Consider the following 20,446-nt stretch of genomic DNA (forward strand, 5'->3'; position numbering starts at 1 on the left):
ATTTGGGGATTTACAGGTGTCTGTTTGTCTCGACTAAGCAAACACAAAGAAAAAAAAAGCTGAGGGCAGGCACATAACATGATAGGATCTATGACAGAGTTGTGTAAATGCGATACTGAGGTGTGTGTGTGTGGTGTGTGTGTGGTGTGTGTGTGTGTGTGTGTGTGTGTGTGTGTGTGTGTGTGTGTGTGTGTGTGTGTGTGTGAGTGTATACAAGCACAGTTATGAAAGGCTTTACTTTTGTCCCCCTCTCCATTTCAGTCAGACCTAGTGGATCAGAACCTGTTGAACTTCCTTCCCCTGGGGGAGCACTCGGATGTCTACAAGGCCCTGTCGGCCAACATCCTGGAGGGGGAGACGCTCACGCCAGACTACTTGAAGAGTGAGCACCACACTCTCATCCATCATCATTATTCTCTCCCATTACTTACCCTCTCCCCTCCTTGTCTCTATCTGTACATCTATACATTTGTCTAGCTTATGGAGATATCTATTTGATCAAGCTTCCTATATCCCAGTGTTATTAAACTTCCTTATAAGACTGAGCGATGCATAAGAAAAGTCAGTTAAACTGCCTTGCTGTTGGCACTCTTGTAAAATATGATGAGGCAAACACTCTCAGCCAGCTGGCTTTGGCACTGCAGTCATGTAGGTCAGAAGCAGACATCTGGTCCAGGAGAAGAAACAGAGACGGGTGCAGCAGCTGCCTCTGAGCTGGACCCATACCAGCCGTGGTTCTAGATCCAAACCCGGTCCAGTTCTAGTGTCTGGTGCTTTTTGTTATAATTAAAATAATTATTATTATTATATATTATGACTATAAGTGGGTTTTTGGGGCATTTGTTTTAGTTCCTGTTCATAGGTACATAGGCAGCCATTTGGTCTGTTTCTGTGGGGGCTGACGTGGGGTTTTCTCTTGTGGCTTGTTTGCAGCGAAAAACCAGCTCGAGTTCTGTTGCCACATGCTCCGGGGTACGATAGATCCCAAGGACCCGCCTGTGTACGAGTACGTGAAGTTCATCGGAAACTTCAAGTCTCTGAATAATGGTGAGCAAAACATTGCTCAGTCACACTGACTTTTTGTGTGTGTTTTTTTTTCTCTCTCTCTCTCTCTCTCGCTCTCGATCTCTCTCTCTCTCTTTGTCTTTCTCTCAATTACGCTCTGTCTCACTTTCAATCTCTCTGGTTCTCTGTGTTTCTGTCTTGGTTCATGAACTCTTGAGGGATCAGTTGCTACTATAATTACCACTGCACAAGTGTTTATTCTTCCCCCCATTAACACTTGAAAATGTCTCTTTTTAGCTTGTCTCTTTTTCACTTGCAGCTACTGCTCATTAAAAAGCTCTCTATTGTCTAAAGTGTCACTGTAGAAGTCAACTTACAGAATTATGTAAACTCTGAAGTTCACAAACAGAGGTAAACCCTTTCTCTCTCTCTCTCTCACTCTTACTCTCTGTGTCTTTCTCTTTTGTCCTTCGTCAGTGCCTAACTCAACGCGTAACGGCTTTGAGGGGGTCATCCAGCGATCGTTGCGGCCAGCATTTGAGGATCGGGTGTGTTTCATAGCGACTGTGCGGTTAGCCAAGCCCCAGTTCATCAAGGTAGGTTGACCCACTTACACACACACAAGGATTAAGGTGTGTGTGTGTGTGTGTGTGTGTGTGTGTGTGTGTGTGTATCCAGTTGGACTGCTCCTGCTATTCTCTATTCTTCTGTGGTGAATGAGATGTAGGTATGTTTATGCAGCATGGGTGGGTGTGCTGTTGATTGATGTCCCAGTTAAGGCAGAGTGTTCTGCCAACTGTTCATTTATCAATGTCTTTAGAGAGAGAGAGAGAGAGAGAGCGAGAGAGGGAACGATAGAGAGAGATATGGAAAAGACTGGAATGCCTTTGTTTTCTTGCTGTAGCTGGGGGCTTTGTTTCTCATTATTCTATTCTGTGTTCTTGTGTTTGGGTGTGGTTTGCCCTACAGGAGATGTGCACTGTGGAGGAGCCTAATGAGGAGTTCACCTCTCGACACAGCTTAGAGTGGAAGTTTCTCTTTCTTGACCACAGGTGTGTATGTGTGTGTGCGAGCATGCGTGTGTGTGTGGAAACAAATTGAGTAGTAAGTGTCTGTGGGGAGGGTGTGGTCTCCGTAAAATGTCTCTCTGGTGGTAAGCACACACACACACACACACACTCTACACTCACAGGTAGCCTCTGGCTGTGTGGGCTAATGGCAGCCAGCGCCCACTGTCACAGTTCGGCTCACAACCGTGACAAAAGTCTGGGACGGACACGAGAGGTTCGTGGTAAATGACACTTTATTACAAAAATAGAGAATATGTAAAGTAAAGAAAATGCTTAAATGAATCAAACAAGGCCTCGGCTGGCATCTGGTCCGCAACCACGCAGACCCACAGAACACCAGCATGCAGGCGCGAGTGAGGGAGACCGCGAGAACAACTGCTCCGATGTTTTAAGGAGTAGATCACACCTGGCCCAGGTGCAGCCTATCCATCTGATCCGCGGCAACCTACGACTCAGAACACAAAACGATGAGGGACACCTAGTGCCCAGGTGGAACACTGCAAGCGCGCAGAGAACAGCAGCACGGCCCACTGGGGCCGTGACACCTTCCCCCACAAGAGCAGAGTTCCAACCTGGCGCACCCAGACAGGGTAGGGACAACATTATTACATCTTTCATAACCGAACCCGACCACCGCCATCTAGAACCCATATGAGTACATCCCTCCACCAGAAATAGGTCCGAACCCAGCCATATCCCATGGCAAGGAACCAGAAAGCTAAACATACCACATTTTATTATCTAATATATATTTTTTTTTTTCTTTTTCTTTTTATTCCTAAGTGTCAATGCACACAAATACAAAACACACGTACCAGGAAAACTCACCAAGATCCAACTCTCCTACCATCAACCAACCCAGCAACCCCTGCCACCTGGAGAAGCAGTTTAAGAGTGGAGGATAGAGAGAAACAGCATAGACCAAGGGGAGCAACCACAGGTGTTAATATGTATATAAGAGCCGTAGCTAAACCTTCAAGGGCAAATCGCCCTTGACGGGGCATCAGCCACAATATTTCTCTTTGCCCTTACTATGACGGATGTCTAAACAATAGGACCGCAAAACAAAACCCATCGCATCAGTCTGCGATTTGGACAGGACAAAGAGTCTAGAGAAACTAGAGGGTTGTGGTCGATGCCCTTGTTCTGCGGGATGTGTCTGTACTGGCAGTTCTGGTTCTTGATGCAGCCTGAAGATCTCCAAAAATAACACTCATCTGGGAGTTTATCTGTGCGCTCAGTAGAAGCCGCTTGGGACACCCCAAGGTGTGGGTGTATTCGATCAGGAAAGCGTACTGTGAGAGGTATTCCTCCTGCTACTATAATACCATGCAGCTTCCTAACGGCATCTTCACTGTCTCGTTTCCGGTAGTAATTCACGAATGCACAACCTTTGCTTCTTAAAACCTTCACACTGTGCACAGGCCCAACTTGGTTAAACAACTCATAAATATAAGCTTCTGTTAAGACTGGCATTGGACCACCAAACCAGACAGGGAACAGTTCTGGTTTAACATATTTGGCTTGCGGTGAAGCTTGAGGGTGAGGCTGGTTCTGGGGGACTGGCTGCCGGATTGGCTGTGAGGCCACCTGGAAATCAGATTTAGGAGACTGGGATCGCTTCTCTACTCGCACCCAGTCCTCCTGCACAGGAGGATTACGACCAGGCACAGGATAACACTCACTCAACTGAGCAACAGCCTCCCCGGTTCCTAGTTTAGACTGAGCTGTAGTCATGGCACGAGTCACCGCACACGCTGAGACCACTTCCGGAAAACATTGAGCATCCTTATCAGGCATGCGTGACACAGGAGTAGCCGTAACCACTAAAGACGGTAAATTTGCAAACACGCGGCTACCAGCTAACTGGTTACCCAACAAGACATGAACCCCCTGATGCGGCAATGCAGGGCGAACACCCATAGTGACTTCGCCTTTAACAAACCCACAATCAAGAATTAGTTTGTGCATAGGCACAGGTACAACATTCAATCCCATCCCACATATCAGTATACTATCCCCAGTATCTGAACAAGGAGAAAATGGTAAGACCGAACCCACTACAAATGAATCAAATGCACCTGTATCCCGAAGGATCTTTACCGGGACTCTTGAATCACCTCCCACTAGTGACACATAGCCATCTGACACAAAAGCCGAATAATCTGGACTGGCAACAGTCCCCACCTGCTGACAAGAACCACAGGGAGAGACACACCGAGATGTACAAGGACAAATACAGGGAGAAACTGGCTTCACACGGGAACCTTCAAACTCAGATGGCTTAACTACTGATGCCTCAACAGACACAGCAGCCATTACAGGCTTTGCGTGGCCAACTTTCTTAGGACACTCATCCTTGAAATGACCTCTGTTTTTACAGTAATGGCATATTTTATTGTAGTCATCAGAGTTCTGAGGAGCCCTGTGATCATTATGCCTACCAGTATAAGATGGTATTACCCTCTCCCCTTGGTTACTTTCAGGGAAGGACCAACTGGAATCCCCTTTATAATCGCTTCGGGTTCTGTACTCGGGCACACGATGTATCAAGGCATACTCGTCAGCCAGCTTAGCAGCTCCAGAGGCAGTTCTCACCTGATGCTCACTTATGTAGGTAGCTATGCGACTAGAGACAGAGTTTTTAAACTGTTCCAATACAACTAAGTCACACAGCTCCTCATAAGTATGAACCTCAAGTGCAGAACGCCACCTGTTAAAGTGTTTGGCTAGGTCTCTTGCAAACTCCATATGAGTCTGCTTACCAGATCGCTCCCAAGTCCTAAACTTTAACCGGTAAGCCTCAGGCACAAGCTCATAGGCTTTCAAAACAGCCGTCTTAACAGATGCGTAAACGCCACTTTCCGCAACTGTCAGTGCCGAATAAGCCTCCTGGGCTCTACCAGTCAACGTGCATTGCAGTAACAGGGTGCGCTCAGCATCGGACCAACGCCTGATTCCTGCAACCCGCTCAAACAGAGAGAAAAACGTATCCGGATCACTTTCAGAAAACCGAGGAACTAATTTTAAATTACCTGAAACATCGAAGGAACGTGCAGGGGCCTGACCAGCACCCTCAATGGCTAGAAGGCGCACCCGCTCCTCCAGCTGTAGTCTCGTTACCTCATTCTGCCGAATTTCCACCTCCAACTGTAACAACTGTCTACGCTCATCGAAGGATAATCCTCCTGAACTATCCAACGTCGCAGCAGCTGTCCCTGAACTCAAATCAGCGACCTCTTCTCGTCCCAGCTCTAATTTCTCTCCGAGAATTCTCTTCATATTCTCAGTCATGCGTTTATCGCCCACATCAATTTTATAGTGCGCCGCAATTGCGACAACTTCCTCACGCGAACACAGATCCAGCAACTCGGCAGATGGAGCACCCAAAAAAACTTGCACATTTTTAGCAACCTCCATGATCAATGACCCTTAAACCTGTCCACAATTTAAACGAATTCACAACCAGATGCAATATACGATACTACAACAGTAATTAAAGCTCCGATAGCCTGTACGTAGTCACGATACCGCAGTAATCCCGTCCCTCTATCAACCTAACCAGAAAACTAACTAACTTACCCGCTAGCTCTTCAGGTGCTCGGTGGTGGGTACTGACACTAGATACCGTAGGCCCGGTAAGCAACCAGCAATTGACGACTCACCTGCGACCTCGGCTGTGCTCCCGAGACGACTGCTCAAGCCACCGATAACACCACACTACCCCCCAGCACGAACTCCAAGGAAATCCGTGCCTAGCCTAACAGGGACAGAACCACCGCGATGCAAGAAGACTACTACAAACCACGAAACCCAATCACAGAAAAAAACACCCAGTCTATATTATCAGACAATATTGCAATGACACCAGAATCTCACCTCTCTACTGCAGCAGATACATCAAAACAACTAACCTTACCTTATCACACGAATCAACAGTTCACTTACCCTCTCGGTACAATCCCAAACAACAGAACAGCCGCGCTTGTTAAGGCCACAAACAACGCTACTGCTACCCAGATCTACTACGTGCTGACGTCAAACAACGCAGTACTCCATTCATAAATTATCTGCTACAAACAATCCTAAAGACCGGATTCCTCGACTCGACAAGCCCCCATCTGTCACAGTTCGGCTCACAACCGTGACAAAAGTCTGGGACGGACACGAGAGGTTCGTGGTAAATGACACTTTATTACAAAAATAGAGAATATGTAAAGTAAAGAAAATGCTTAAATTAATCAAACAAGGCCTCGGCTGGCATCTGGTCCGCAACCACGCAGACCCACAGAACACCAGCATGCAGGCGCGAGTGAGGGAGACCGCGAGAACAACTGCTCCGATGTTTTAAGGAGTAGATCACACCTGGCCCAGGTGCAGCCTATCCATCTGATCCGCGGCAACCTACGACTCAGAACACAAAACGATGAGGGACACCTAGTGCCCAGGTGGAACACTGCAAGCGCGCAGAGAACAGCAGCACGGCCCACTGGGGCCGTGACACCACTCTCTCTGCGACTGCTCGAAGTTCAGCTATCGACGAGCGCGGCTGCCTGCATATGTCAGCACTCTCCAGAGAACGCTGCGCTGGGATCAGTCTGAGCCAGGGGCACAACACACACACACACACACACACACACACAAACACACACACACACACACACACACACACACACGCACAAGCAGCTCAGCTGGAAACACTGAGTCACACTCACTCCCCAGCAAACACACCTCATTTAACCAGACTGTTTCTCAGGGGGAGTCAGCAGCCTGGCTATGCTCAGCATGTCCTGGTTTGCCCTAATGATGTGCATTATTTATCATCTAACCATGGTCACGGTGAATGCTCCGTTTTGATTGGCTAGATGGTACATTATACATTATTTATGACCAGAGGCTGATTATGATTGTGATGTTTGCCTCCGACGTTACACTGAGCTGTTTTCAGTTTTCAACCTTTGATGTCCATGAGCAACAGAGTGTCAAATCAGTTAGATGGGATGGAGTGAAAACAGATTACTAGCTTTACAGCAGAAGAAAGAAAAACCCACGCCTTCATTTTGTTTCTTTTTCAGGGCGCCGCCCATCATAGGCTACCTGCCGTTTGAGGTGCTGGGTACATCAGGGTATGATTACTACCACGTGGACGACTTGGAGACACTGGCAAAGTGCCATGAGCACTGTGAGTTAGTCATCACCCTGTGTGTGTGTGTGTGTGTGTGTGTGTGTCTGAGACACTCTTAGGGATTCTCACAGCTGTGCATGCCTGTGTGTGTCCTTGATATCACACAGGTGTTTCAGCCCCACCCCCACCCCACCCGTCCCTCTCCTGAGTGTGAATCAGTAATTTGTTTAGCAGCTACGATATGGCACCTGACGTGACCTCTCACCTCACCTTTTTGCAGTGATGCAGTATGGGAAAGGCAAGTCCTGCTACTACAGGTTCCTAACAAAAGGCCAGCAGTGGATCTGGCTGCAGACGCAGTACTACATTACCTACCACCAGTGGAACTCCAGACCCGAGTTCATCGTTTGCACTCACACAGTGGTCAGGTAAGGGGAGAAGACACAGACACAGACACAGACACAGACACAGACACAGACACAGACACAGACACAGACACAGACACAGACACAGACACAGACACAGACACAGACACAGACACAGACACAGACACAGACACAGACACAGACACAGACACAGACACAGACACAGACACAGACACAGACACAGACACAGACAGCTGTGTTGACTCCTATTGCTTGGCCCATTTGACTCCTTTGTTCTAGTAACGGAACAGGGCTTCTTGGGAAAGCAAAGTTCATCCCAGATATTTCCTGATTAATTATGGGTCTGTTATCGTTTTTTTTAATCCATCTTGATTTTATATTTACCCACTCTATGTGTCTCTCCCTTTCCCTTTCATTCTGTCTCTCTTGTTTTCTCTCTCCCTTTCTCCACTTCTCTTGCTTTCTCTCCATCCCTCTCCCTCTCTACACCCTCCAGTTATGCCGAGGTGAGAGCGGAACAGCGGAGAGAGCTGGGTCTCGAGGAGTCTCTCCCCCAGATCTCTGCAGACAAGGTAATCATGCCACAGATCAGCATCCACCTTTGTCTCTCTCCTGCAGTCACAGTGACCCCGCTAACCTCTTCTCGCCCAGTTACTGTTTCGCTCCGCTTAGTCACCGCTAACTAGCTCCTTAGTCAGAAAGAAAAGAAAAGAAAACCTCTTTTGAAAATGACTTTTGAAATATGACTAATCTGCAAGAACGGGCCACGGCAGCGAATGTGACTCAGTCATGCTAAAAGCGGCCATATGGCTGTTTTTTTATCTTCTCTCTCCCTCTCTTTCTGTCTCTCTCCTGCAGCAGAGTCAGGACTCGGGCTCGGAGTCGCAACTCAACACCTCCAGCCTGAAGGAGGCGCTAGAGGGCTTTGACTGCAGCCACACTCCCTCCGTCTCGTCACGCTCCTCCCGCAAGTCCTCGCACACCGCTGTCTCCGAACCCAACTGTAAGAGACACACATACACACACACACACACACATACACACACACACACACACACACACACACACACACACACACACACACACACACACACACACACACACACACAGACGTACAAACACATTCTCGCACTTGTATACATGCACATATGACTTATTTCTTTGAATCCACCAATTGCATTTCCAATGAAAGGGACTGAAATGGTTCCAGTGGTGAAATACAACTTTTAAAACTAATGGGTACAGAAAACACACACATGCCAACACATGAATACATACAGTCCACACATACATGCGTGTCCACACATGAACACATACAGTCCACACACACACGCATGTCCTCATGCATTTTTACTTTCATGGGTTCAACATCCTGTCTGTTGCCTTTGTTTTGGTAGCTGTCGGCACAATAGGTCCTTTGCATTGGCTTATCCTGGCCTGCCTTGGCTTTTATAATGAGGCATCCATTCAAGCCAATCAACTCCTAAGTCTGTCACTGAGAATGGAGGCACTGATGATAGGATGCCTCTGATCATCAATGAGATCTTGTTAACACCAGTGTCATTGTGCTTACACACACCAAGGCATGCGTCAGTCTGGTCAAATAACTGACAGCTCATTGGAACTGTTTAACAACAGCGTACACACACGCACGCAACAACACAAACACACACACACACACACACGCACGCACGCACGCAAGCAAGCACACACGCTCGCAACAACACACACACGCATGCACACCAACACACGCACACAATGGCACTCGACTGAAGCTGGATACAGTATATGCCACCCAAAGTCACCAGATAAGGAGAAGTCATTGAAAGGAGAGAAAAGGAGACCGCTCACACATGAGAAATGAATGTAGTAATCATGCCGTTGTCACTGATGATGAAACTTTTTGGTCGAGATTCAAATATGTGTGTGACTTTTCCCTTACAGCCACGCACACGAAGTTGCAGACAGACCTCAGCACGCCGCCGCGGCAATCGGTCTCAGCCATCGAGATGACATCACAGCGCCGCTCCTCCATCAGCAGCCAGGTCAGTTCACGTCGCCGTGGCGTCGGGGGAGGGAAGTCCTGCCAGTCCTGCATTGTGATTGGATGAAATAATGTCTCACCCCACACCTTCTGATGTAGGACAAAGCCCAGCATCCCAGATGTATCATTGAACTGTGCTGAGTCTGTGAACATCTGTATATGACTAGAAGTGAGCTGGCAAATGCAGACATAATAAATCAAACCCTTGTAGTGCCTCAGCCATCTTTTGACAGGCGGTTGCTACCCGGGCTGGGCTCACGTGTCTGTGTTGAGGCCACCGCAGCAGTCACTAAGGGCTCAAATACAGAGGTTCCTGTGGCTCCAAAGAATATTAGCCCCGCACTGTTGGACGTTGTATGCGTTAACACATGTTTGTGAGATTCTGTGGCTGAGACAATCATTTTTGTCTCCAATTACAGTCGATGAGCTCGCAGAACACGGGTCAGACGATGGCCACGTCAGTGGTCTCCCAGCAACAGCAACAGCAACAGCAGCCACAGCAACAGCAACAGCAACAGCTCCAGCCCACTGTGCAGGTAAGCGGAGGGGGCTTCTGTGCAGTCCTGAAATTATGGTCACAGACAGTCGGGGGAGGCCATTTTTTGCTGATAGTTCCGCAATGTGAATTGGGCACAAATTGTGCCTCTTGCTGGGCTTGTCTGGAGGTCAAGAGCACTGCTGCTATTATTGTGATCATGTGGCCGGTCTATGGCGAACTCTTCTGCTTTTTAGTCTTGTATTTCTGGCTGCGTTATTCACCCCATGTTCTCTCAAGGCACGGTTGGGTTCACACACATCCCCCGTCTCAGTCACATGTGTTAAGCTAAACTGTTATTGTAGAAGTCATAAGACCCTGTTATTGCCCACTCCCCTGTGTCTCGTGTCCTAAGCTGACCTCCCCTCTGCTCCACTCCCCCTTCCCCGCCACTCTACGTCTTACCGCCCTGTCGGTGTTGCGGCCAGCTTTTCCCTTTGACCCATTGACCCTTTCAGCTCGTTTACAACAGCCCAGAAACCTGCCCTGTGATGCTAATGAGCTTTTCTGATTACGGCTTGCGGCCCGCAGTTCACCACCCAACTGGACGCCATGCAGCACCTGAAGGATCAGCTGGAGCAGCGCACGCGCATGATCGAGGCCAACATCCAACGGCAGCAGCAGGAGCTGCGGCAGATCCAGGACGAGTTGCAGAGGGTGCAGGGCCAGGGCCTGCAGGTGAGTACTGCCCCCTGCTGACCGGAGGCCAGATGCTCACCACTACCTCTGTATTATAAATAAGGGTCATTCTATGACGTTTACTGTATCTAAAAATGGCCTACTAGTGGATAGTGATGAATCATTTGGCAGCAGTTTAATAACCCTTTAATGATCTTACATGGCTGGCCATAGTAAGGCCATAGCCTTGCCCTCATTCAAACAAATGACTGAACCAACTGCATGGAACTGATATCCAATTATATGCAGTCATTTTGGTTTGTGTAAATACTCCTCACCCTTACAAGTCTACAGTAATTTACCCAGCAACCTATGCTACCATGTAGGTCCCTAACCAAAGCAGTTAGAGCTTATCATGTGTCCCACTCACAAAAAAAAACAGAATCGTTACTGTTCCTCTCGTTTATCTCATTGAGCCCAGTGCGTCCTCTCTGATGATGTGGTGGGATGAAACTAATCTGACCATCAGCAGCATATGTTTGCGGTGGACTATGCATACTTATTCCTCTGCCTCTCCCCCTCCTTTCCTCTCTATCTCTCTTTTTCTCTCTCTATTTCTCTCTCAGATGTTTCTCCAGCCTGGCACCAGTGGGTTAAACCTGGGCTCGGTACAGCTGACTCAGGGGACAGCCGTGCAAGCAGGGGGCACGCTAACCATGCAGGGCCAGGTAGTACCAGCGGGATCCCTTCAAGGCAGCCTCACAGCCACTCACCCGGCCACCCAGCATGTAGTTCAGCAGCAGCAGCAGCAACAGCAGCCCCAACAGGTCCAGGCGCAACCTCAGAATCTCCTGCGTGATCAAAGCGCCACCCTCACTCAGGTACATTCAGCTTGCCTCCTCAGGAACCCTCTATAGGGTGCATCGTCCCACACAGCAACTGTGGACGAGATTGGCCTTCATTGTGTACTGAAAAGTGAAATCAATAAAACGTGGTCTACAAAAAGCAGTTAGTCTGCAGTTAGTCTACTATTGTGTATCAGCAATACTTTGGTATACTTGCATGAAATCAGAGGTGATTGACAGGTTTTAAACTGTGTGTGTCTTCTCTTTTCTCTTCTCTTCTTTTCTCTCTTCTCTGTTCTCTCCTCTTCTCTGCAGGCACAGCGCCAGACCCACTCGCTGCAGTCCCCCCAGGGCGCGCTGCCAACCTCCCTCTACAACACCATGATGATCTCCCAGCCGGCCCAGGCCAACGTGGTGCAGATCGCCACCAGCTTGGCTCAGAGCAGCAGTCCCAGCGGTGCTGCCGTGGCCACCTTCTCCCAGGACCGGCAGATCCGGTAATCACCAGAACCGCATTCGCCTCCCCACTACACACACACACACACACACACACACACACGTCTGCCATCCACACACACGTCTGTGCCACACACACACACACACACACACACACACACACACACACACACACACACACACGTCTGTGCCACACACACACACACACACACACACACACACACACACACACACACACACATCTGTGCCATCCACACACACACACACACACACACACACACACCCATGTCTGTGCCATCCACACGTCTGTGACATCCCCTACCACTATGGGCCGAGTGAGGGACATGGAGTAGTTGTAATCGATGTCCAAAACAGACCCACATGCCCAAGAGGCCAGAGTGATTGTGAGCGAACATGACGGGGTCACTCTTAGCTGCTTGTGCGCACTCCAACATGGAAGATTGAGTTTGGCTCTCGGCTGGAGAAAAGGTGTCCTCAATCTATCTCTTATTCGTGCTTTTTCTTCTCCATCTTTTTTTTTCTTTCTCTCGCTCTTTCTCACTCACTGACACACTCACTCGCGCGCTCTCACTCAAAATCACCCTATCCCTTTCTCTGTCTCTTCTCACTCTTTCTATCCTTCTCTCTCTCTCTCTCTCTCTCTCTCTCTCTCTCTTTCAAATTCAAATGGCTTTATTGGAATGACTGCATACATTACAACATTGCCAAAGTGTATTTACACAAATTATACAATTGAAATAAACATAAATAAAATAAAACAAACAAGAAGCATTAACAGGACAAAGGGCATGCAGAACAAGAGGGGCTATAGATGGTAAGGAAGTAGTTTTGTCCAGTTATCTCTGTACTACTCCTTTTTCCTTCATCATAATAAGGTTTGGTCTAATTATCTGAGTGTCTTTAGGCTGAGGTGGTGATGGTGTATTGACCTGAGTGGTTGATTGTGCACTTAGCCTCAGGACAAGTAGGTAGAGGGAAGTCCTCTGTGGGGTTCAACTCCTGGCAGCATAGGGCTTTGTAGGAGAGTGGTTCACTTGTTTTAATATGATTCCAGAAAATTTCATTTAGGAATATTTGTTGAATATATATTGACTCTCTCTCTCCCTCTCTCTCTTTCTCTCTCTCTCTCTCTCTCTCTCTTCCACTCTCTCCCCTCAGGTTCCCAACGGGCCCTCAGCTGCTGACTAAGCTGGTGACTGGTCCGATGGCTTGCGGTGTCATGGTGCCCACCACCATGTTTATGGGCCAAGTGGTGACGGCGTTTGCGCCGCAGCAGGGCCAGCCGCAGACCATCAGCATCGCCCAGCAACCGCCCCAGCAGCAGCAACAGCAGCAGCCCACGCAGGAGCAGCAGGCGCAGACGCAGGCGGCCGCGCAGCAGCAGGGGCAGGCCAAGGCGCAACAGCAGACGCAGTTCCTGCAGGTGACCACCAGGGGGCCGGGCGTTTCAAAGGTCAGTCTGGACCCGCCCATAGATGTAGACTTTAGAGTGTACATTAGGCAGTTGATGCCATTTGATGATAAATCCTACTCATCTGAAAGCTTCTCTCTCATTGGTAAGACTGGGTTAGTCGGTCAACCACGATTTTCAAAAAAAAGAGATGGAGTCAAAAAAGATTTCAGAACAGGGATGGGTTCAGAGATTACTGGGTCAATGAGTACACTGCAGAAATCACTGTTACAAGGGCTGCTGCTTTCTGGCCTGTTTCACTGCCCTGAATTGAACCCTGACTATACTTTATACTTTACACTACGCACAATGTAGCAGTAGTAAAACAAACTCAACACAACAAAAAAAGTGGAACGTTTGGTCGAAGTTTTCCAGACTTCTGTGTTTGGGTTGCGTTCCCCCTTTTTGTCTATGGGTTAAGGCAACGCAAAAAAAATAAAAATAACTCCCTTCTCCTGTCCCCAGCACTCCACTACATGACAAAGATACGTATTGAAAATAATTAGATTAATACATCCACATTAAGTGAAACACAGGCAGCATAAACTCTGAAAACTTCAGGAGGGGAAAGAACAAAATAATAAACAAACCAAATAGCTGTTATGATTGTGACAGAGTACCGTCACTATGGTTGGTTACTGTCACTACGGTTGAGTACCGTCACTATGGTTGAGTACCGTCACTATGGTTGAGTACCGTCACTATGGTTGTGGATCGTCACTATGGTTGAGTATGTGCTCTGACTGCCATACCAACGAGCCTGGCTCTAGGGTAGTCAGTGTGCAGGTTTGGTACCCTGTAGAACACAGGTTCAAGGCTGGGTGGGGTGGCTGCTCTCTCCCTTCGCTACAAATGATGTCGGAAGTGGTATGGCTTGCTGTGAGGCCATCGGTGGCGTTCCCAGTATGTGAACCATATGAGGGGCCCAAGGTTAGGTTGATACCCGTGTGAAGGAACACTAGAGATGGGTGAGGCATTAGTGTGTGGGGCACCCTGGGATAGGAGTAGTACGTTTGGAGGATGTGTGAGAGATGCCTGTGTGTGTAAAGTGCATGGGTGCGCCTCCTGAAGGGCAGTGTGAGAAAGTGCCATCTCCAAGGTTGAGTGTGCTCTGACTGCCAAGCCAATGGGCCTGGCTCTTTGGCATTGTAGTCAGGGTGCCCTGAAGACCCGGGTTCAAGGCCGGTGGGGGGGGGGGGGGGGGGGTGGACTACACTCACTGAGTGGAATCCAATTTACCTGAAAGCAAAAAGAAGACAAAATTATCAACCAGAACTAACCTCATTCACTAACTTACCAAAAACAAGATAAACAAAATGACACCCAACTTCACTACAGAGCTTCCCAAGCTATTTCCTAGACCTGTGTATAACAAAATACAAGCTTATGGCACAAACGGGTTATTAACTAACAAAACAAACACCAAATAAATAAATCTGTAACGTCTGTTCCTCGTCTCTGCCCTCGCCCACAGGCTCCCCGGCTGCTCCACAGTAACCAGTCCACGCAGCTCATCCTGCAGGCCGCCTTCCCTCTGCAGCAGCAAGGGGCATTCACCACTGCACAGCAACTGCAGCAGCAGCAGCAGCAGCAGCAACAACAACAGCAACAACAGCAGCTGCATCAACAACAGCAACAGCAGCTGCATCAACAACAGCAACAGCAGCTGCATCAACAGCAGCTACAACAACAACAACAACAACAACAACAACAACAACAGCAGCAACAGCTGGCCTCACATAGGGCAGACAGCATGTCGGACCGGTCCAACGCGCCCACCCAGTAGCCCTGCTTAGAAGCTTGCAGGATGCACAGTGGTAGTGGTGTGGTGGAGGTGGTGGGAGTGGTGGTGGAGGGCTGAACCACATAGTTTTACAGTGGAGAGGGGTGTTTTGGATGTTTGTTTTTCAAACATAGCATAAAGAATAAGCAGGATTTCGACTGTTTGGTCTCTTTAGACCCCCCCCCCCCCCCCCCCCCCCGCCCTCTTTCTGCATTGACTCCAGGGGAGCTGGGGAGACCACCTGATCAAGGGTTTGGCCTCCTCCCCCTGCCGCTTACACCTCCGTGCACCCACCTCACCCCACCTCTCTCCACCCGGTCATCCTCTCCAGGAAAACTCCAGGATGCCTGCCCGCTTGGACGCAAATTCTGGAAAGTTCCAGGAACAAGCTACGCTGTCCATTGCCCGTGCCGTAAGCTCGGGACCTGATGAGCGGAGGTGCCCTGTCCCTGCTCCAGAGGTGTCGCCATAGCAACCTCCATGGAGACACCCATCACCATGGCCATTATGGAGGCATGCAGGCTGTCCACCTACCCAGCCCCTTTCTCTCGTCCCCTTGTCCCGATGTCTCGTGTGCTTGTCACAGGTTTAATTTATGCAGAACGTTCCAGACTTTGGGCTGGAGCTGACCATCCGGGCTTCAAAGAAGTCCTGAAATGCAGACGACTGCTTTCTCCTCCACTCTTTCTTTTCTCCCTCTCTCTCTGTCACTCTTTTCTTCTTTTTCATGTCAAAGTAATTATGGGTCAGAAAATATTTTTAAGAATGTCATGTGGATTGAACTTTTATTGTACAGATCACCTGTAAAATAATCTGTAAATATATGGACAAAAGGACAGAGAAACTAATATTTTATATGATGCATGAAATGAAAAGCGTAGTCTGTTATTTGTAGCTTTGAATATATACTTTTTTCTAGTATTCAAAGAAAAAAAGAGACCTTAACACGCTAAATGGCTGATATTCTTCACAGACTTGCTTTTCCTTGTGGGGTGTGTGTGTGTGTGTGTGTGTCTGGAAAGCAAGCACTGCTGGTTTTACAGATTGTGTCACAGTTTGTTTAATCCTCAAACACATAATTTATTAGTACTGTTGAGATTTTTGTAATGAAAATGGAAGAGATTTTAAAGTATATCTATGTATACATATGGCTCTGGTTTATATAGTATAAATATACATATACAGATCAGAAGGCAATGTCTCTCAAAGTGTGTATGAGTGTGTGTACACTTGGCTCACTGTGTGTGTGTGTGCGTGTGTGTGTGTGTGTGTGTGTGTGTGTGTGTGTGTGTGTGTGTGTGTGTGTGTGTGTGTGTGTGTGCGCATGCATTTGGGTATGCATTTGTTTGGTGTTGGTATGGTATGGTTTATGTAAACATTCACAAGGCAGATTATTATATTATTGCTGATGTTTTTGTTGTCAGCATATATGAGGTGTTTGGAATGTTAACAGGAGCTGAAACCTGTTGAATTTGAGAGGGCATTGGAAAGAATGCTTGTGTGATGTTCATGATCTATATTAGTGCCAAGCCATGACTGTCATGAGTTAGTGATTAAGAAAGAGAAACGACAAACAGCGTTACACGGGCCTTATGATTTCATACAGCGTGCAGCGTGTAGAGATTATTATATACGAATTCTAGCTGACTCAACAACAATATTTACCAAACCAAACCTTGTGAATTTAGAAACAATAAATTATCCCATAGACTCATTAGGGTCTCTAAAATGGACGTATAGCACTTGTTTAGAATAACAGAAGCTTTAAAGTTTCTCCAGATCTAATTCATTTGTCTCCATTTTTCCTGCACCGTATTGGCGAGTCAAGGGAAGATGCCCCCTATAGTAATTATGGGCCATTTTAATTCCTCCAATAGTAATTGTGGGCCATTATTTGGCCTCCAAGCAGCGGGTGTTTGATTTGTTACCATTTCAGATGTGTCACAGGGCGCAGAATGAGGTCATTCACCTTGTTTCTGGGTCGTTGTCAAACCGTTTTCTTCAGTCGCCAAGGTAACCATATTGTAGCGGCAAGGGTAGAGGCTTTAATCCTCAGCCCCCCCTTCTTAATATTCACCTGTGGGTCAGGTGGTAGACCTTAATGCCACATGTAGCCCAAGATTTTGGGTCAGTTCAAGCCCTTAGCAGTTTAATGACAATCAGGGTCTGATAGAATTCCAGTAAGACAACCGTTACCCTGTCTGGGCTGGACAGAGTCAGCGGTCACGTGGGCCTTCAGGGCACTGGGAATGGACTGGCTGTTGTGTGTGTGATCCATATCAGAATTTATTGGAAACGCAGTATCTTACCGATGTGAAACGCAGTATATCATCGTTTGAATGTTTGGAATGCTTGCAGAGAATATCTGTGTCCTCTCTTGTCATCCACGCAGTAGGAAGTCACAAAGTTTACCTCACCCAATCACAGTTCCCTATGCAGTACTCTATACAGACGACAAGCAGTTGCTCTGCGTGGCATTACCACAGGAGAGCCATTTGGTCTTTTTGTTGCTGTTTAACCTCAGATCATTTCAAGACGTCCTGCCAAATTAGAATACTTAAGTTTGGCAGGACTTGTCAAACTTTATGAATTAGGACCTTTGTTGTACCCCAGCTGTGGTTAGTTCAACCCTAGACCTGAGGCCATGTGGTCCAGGCAGTAGGCTATTGAATGAATGTAGTACAATAGTACTTAGCTTTACAGCAAATGGTAAGCATGAATGCATTATAGCTGCTGAAAAAACGTATTTCAGAATATATTTAAACAGACATGTACAAATTATGAAATGGTGTTATTTTTCTATGGCCAAGCCATTCTGATGGTTATATGGATATAGAGTAAAGTTTAAAATGTAGTTTAGAGCTATATATATATATATATATGTTTTTACAGAAAGGGACCTTAAGTAAACCAGCCCTATAGAGAATCTATACATTGAGGATTCAAACTAACTGTGACACACTGGAGAACTGGCTTTATTGTTTTCCCACAATGCAGTTCAATTCTGGAAGTGGCTGTTTTGAAGTGTGTGTGTGTGTGTGTGTGTGTGTGTGTGTGTGTGTGTGTGTGTGAAGTTGAGGGGTCACTGATGAGGGCTGTCTCTTGGGTGTGTGCATGGGTTTATAAGAAATCTATAAGAAATCTCTCTTTTCAAAGCAAATTACACTTGGATTCTGCCCCCTCTTTCAGATTCTCACTGTCATTGTCTCCATGTAAGGGTTTTCAGTGTTGGTGTTCTTACCAGGACCTTTCCAGGATGCATTTTTATCCATGTGTTTGTTTTATTTTAATTGGCCTCTATTTACCCAAGGCACACTGAGCTAGTGGTTCCTTCTCAGGTTGATCAGTGCTGCATATTAGGATGCATTAAATAAGATTATTAGATCATTGCTGATGTTTTGTTGTCAGCATATATGAGGTGTTTGGAATGTTAACGGGAGCTGAAACCTGTTGAATTTGAGAGGGGATTGGAAAGAATGCTTGTGTGATGTTCATGATCTATATTAGTGCCAAGCCATGACTGTCGTGAGTTAGTGATTAAGAAAGAGAAACGACAAACAGCGTTACACGGGCCTTATGATTTCATACAGCGTGCAGCGTGTAGAGATTATTATTTACGAATTCTAGCTTTGAGGGCTCAACAACAATATTTACCTAAACAAACCAAACCTTGTGTAATAACTCAGCACAGTATATTTGAGCAGTATATTCTTAGTAATGTTGTACCAGTCTGACTTGACTGTACCAGGTGCACGTTTCCTGATGGAACTATCCCATAATGACTGACTTCTCTTTTTATTGGTGGTGTTGTTTTTTCCCCCATCACTCTTATGAGTGTGCTAAATTGATTTCTCACCAATAAGCAACAGTGGCCTTGATATTGGCCTGTCTGCTGGCTTATTGGAGGCAAGAAGTGAGACAATAATTTATCCTATAGACTCTTTACGGTCTCTAAAATGGACGTGTAGCACTTATTTACAATAGCAGTACTTTACAGTTTTAAGTTAAGTCCTCTTTTTACGTACCCCCATCAGAAAGATTTCCATTCTTTTCGCATCGTCAGATTAATTATAGCCTTCCTTTCCACCCTAAACAACATACAATGAATAAGCTAAACAACAAAATAAGCTAAGCAGTGATTTGTCCCTAAAACACTACCTTGCTGTAGCTCTCCCTTTCCCCTGCACCGTATCGGCGAGGGAAAGGGAAGATGCCTCCCATAGTTATTGCAGGCCATTATAATCCCTCCCAGTGTAGTTGTGGGCCTTTATAATCCCTCCCAAAGTAGTTGTGGGCCATTATAATCCCTCCAAGCAGCAGGTGTTTGATCCGTCACCATTTCAGATGAGTCACAGGGCGCAGAATGAGTTACCCTCAGAAACAGGCTCACTAGTTGAGCTTCTCAGGTTAGTCAATGCAGAATATAAGGGTGCGTTAAATGGAGTTTTATTTGTCTTTGCAGAAAAAAAAAATAGAGCGAGAACGGCGCCACCTTGTGTTTTTGTGTAAATGAATGCTTGAGTCATCACCACCCACGCTGTTTAGTCACTAGCATTGGTGATATCTGTGTGAATCATTTGTTTTTCTCTTGTTCATTTGGACATTGGGTCTACTTTCTGCTCAATACCGTCTCTCACCAATCCGATCGTTGACTACTTTGACAATACCCATCAGTTGGCGAACCTTTTAACGTGCACATTGCATTCTCAAAGCACACACTTCTATACTCTCTTATCTTTTTTTTCTGTATCACAAGAAACCAGATGTCCCTTAACTTATGAAATGGTCACATACAACACATTTCCCCTGGTTAGGTGATGTCAAGAAAATGATGGCAGTTATTTGTATCCAAAGAGATGTTCAGAAAGACGGAGAACAAGCTTAAAAAAAAAATCCCTATCAAATCTTTTTTTTTTATGGTTTTTTTTTTTGTTTGTTTTAATATTCTGATGGAAAGCCCATACGGAGGAGATGGTGAATCCTGTTTAAATGTTCTGTAGTTCTGATGTATGCAGTAGAAGTTCTGAATGTCTATCAGTGTTCTCTATCTTGCTATCATTTAATCTCTGTATGTGTGATGTTCTTTGCAGAACACTTGTGTTTGGCTC

At 46.8% G+C, this 20,446-nt stretch overlaps 1 protein-coding gene across 2 annotated transcripts in view; it reads left to right on the top strand.

Moving 5' to 3' along the window:
- clocka (clock circadian regulator a) overlaps positions 1 to 15,489 on the top strand; it is a 41,873-nt gene extending 26,384 nt beyond the window's left edge. The window contains exons 9-23 of one of the 2 annotated variants that reach the window (XM_080860760.1): positions 262 to 382; positions 934 to 1,047; positions 1,483 to 1,601; positions 1,975 to 2,057; positions 7,151 to 7,257; positions 7,481 to 7,628; positions 8,083 to 8,158; positions 8,445 to 8,589; positions 9,531 to 9,631; positions 10,050 to 10,166; positions 10,697 to 10,843; positions 11,410 to 11,664; positions 11,944 to 12,125; positions 13,264 to 13,558; positions 15,030 to 15,489. In XM_080860760.1, coding sequence (XP_080716886.1) covers positions 262 to 382; positions 934 to 1,047; positions 1,483 to 1,601; positions 1,975 to 2,057; positions 7,151 to 7,257; positions 7,481 to 7,628; positions 8,083 to 8,158; positions 8,445 to 8,589; positions 9,531 to 9,631; positions 10,050 to 10,166; positions 10,697 to 10,843; positions 11,410 to 11,664; positions 11,944 to 12,125; positions 13,264 to 13,558; positions 15,030 to 15,341 — 2,322 coding nt within the window. In that variant the 3' untranslated portion in view covers positions 15,342 to 15,489. The remainder of the gene's footprint in view (positions 1 to 261; positions 383 to 933; positions 1,048 to 1,482; positions 1,602 to 1,974; positions 2,058 to 7,150; positions 7,258 to 7,480; positions 7,629 to 8,082; positions 8,159 to 8,444; positions 8,590 to 9,530; positions 9,632 to 10,049; positions 10,167 to 10,696; positions 10,844 to 11,409; positions 11,665 to 11,943; positions 12,126 to 13,263; positions 13,559 to 15,029) is intronic. The other variant, XM_080860761.1, reaches the window with a different exon arrangement.
- Positions 15,490 to 20,446: the final 4,957 nt, after the last annotated feature.

This window comes from Sprattus sprattus (assembly GCF_963457725.1).
Source record: "Sprattus sprattus genome assembly, chromosome: 2".
Lineage (NCBI taxonomy): Eukaryota > Metazoa > Chordata > Actinopteri > Clupeiformes > Clupeidae > Sprattus > Sprattus sprattus.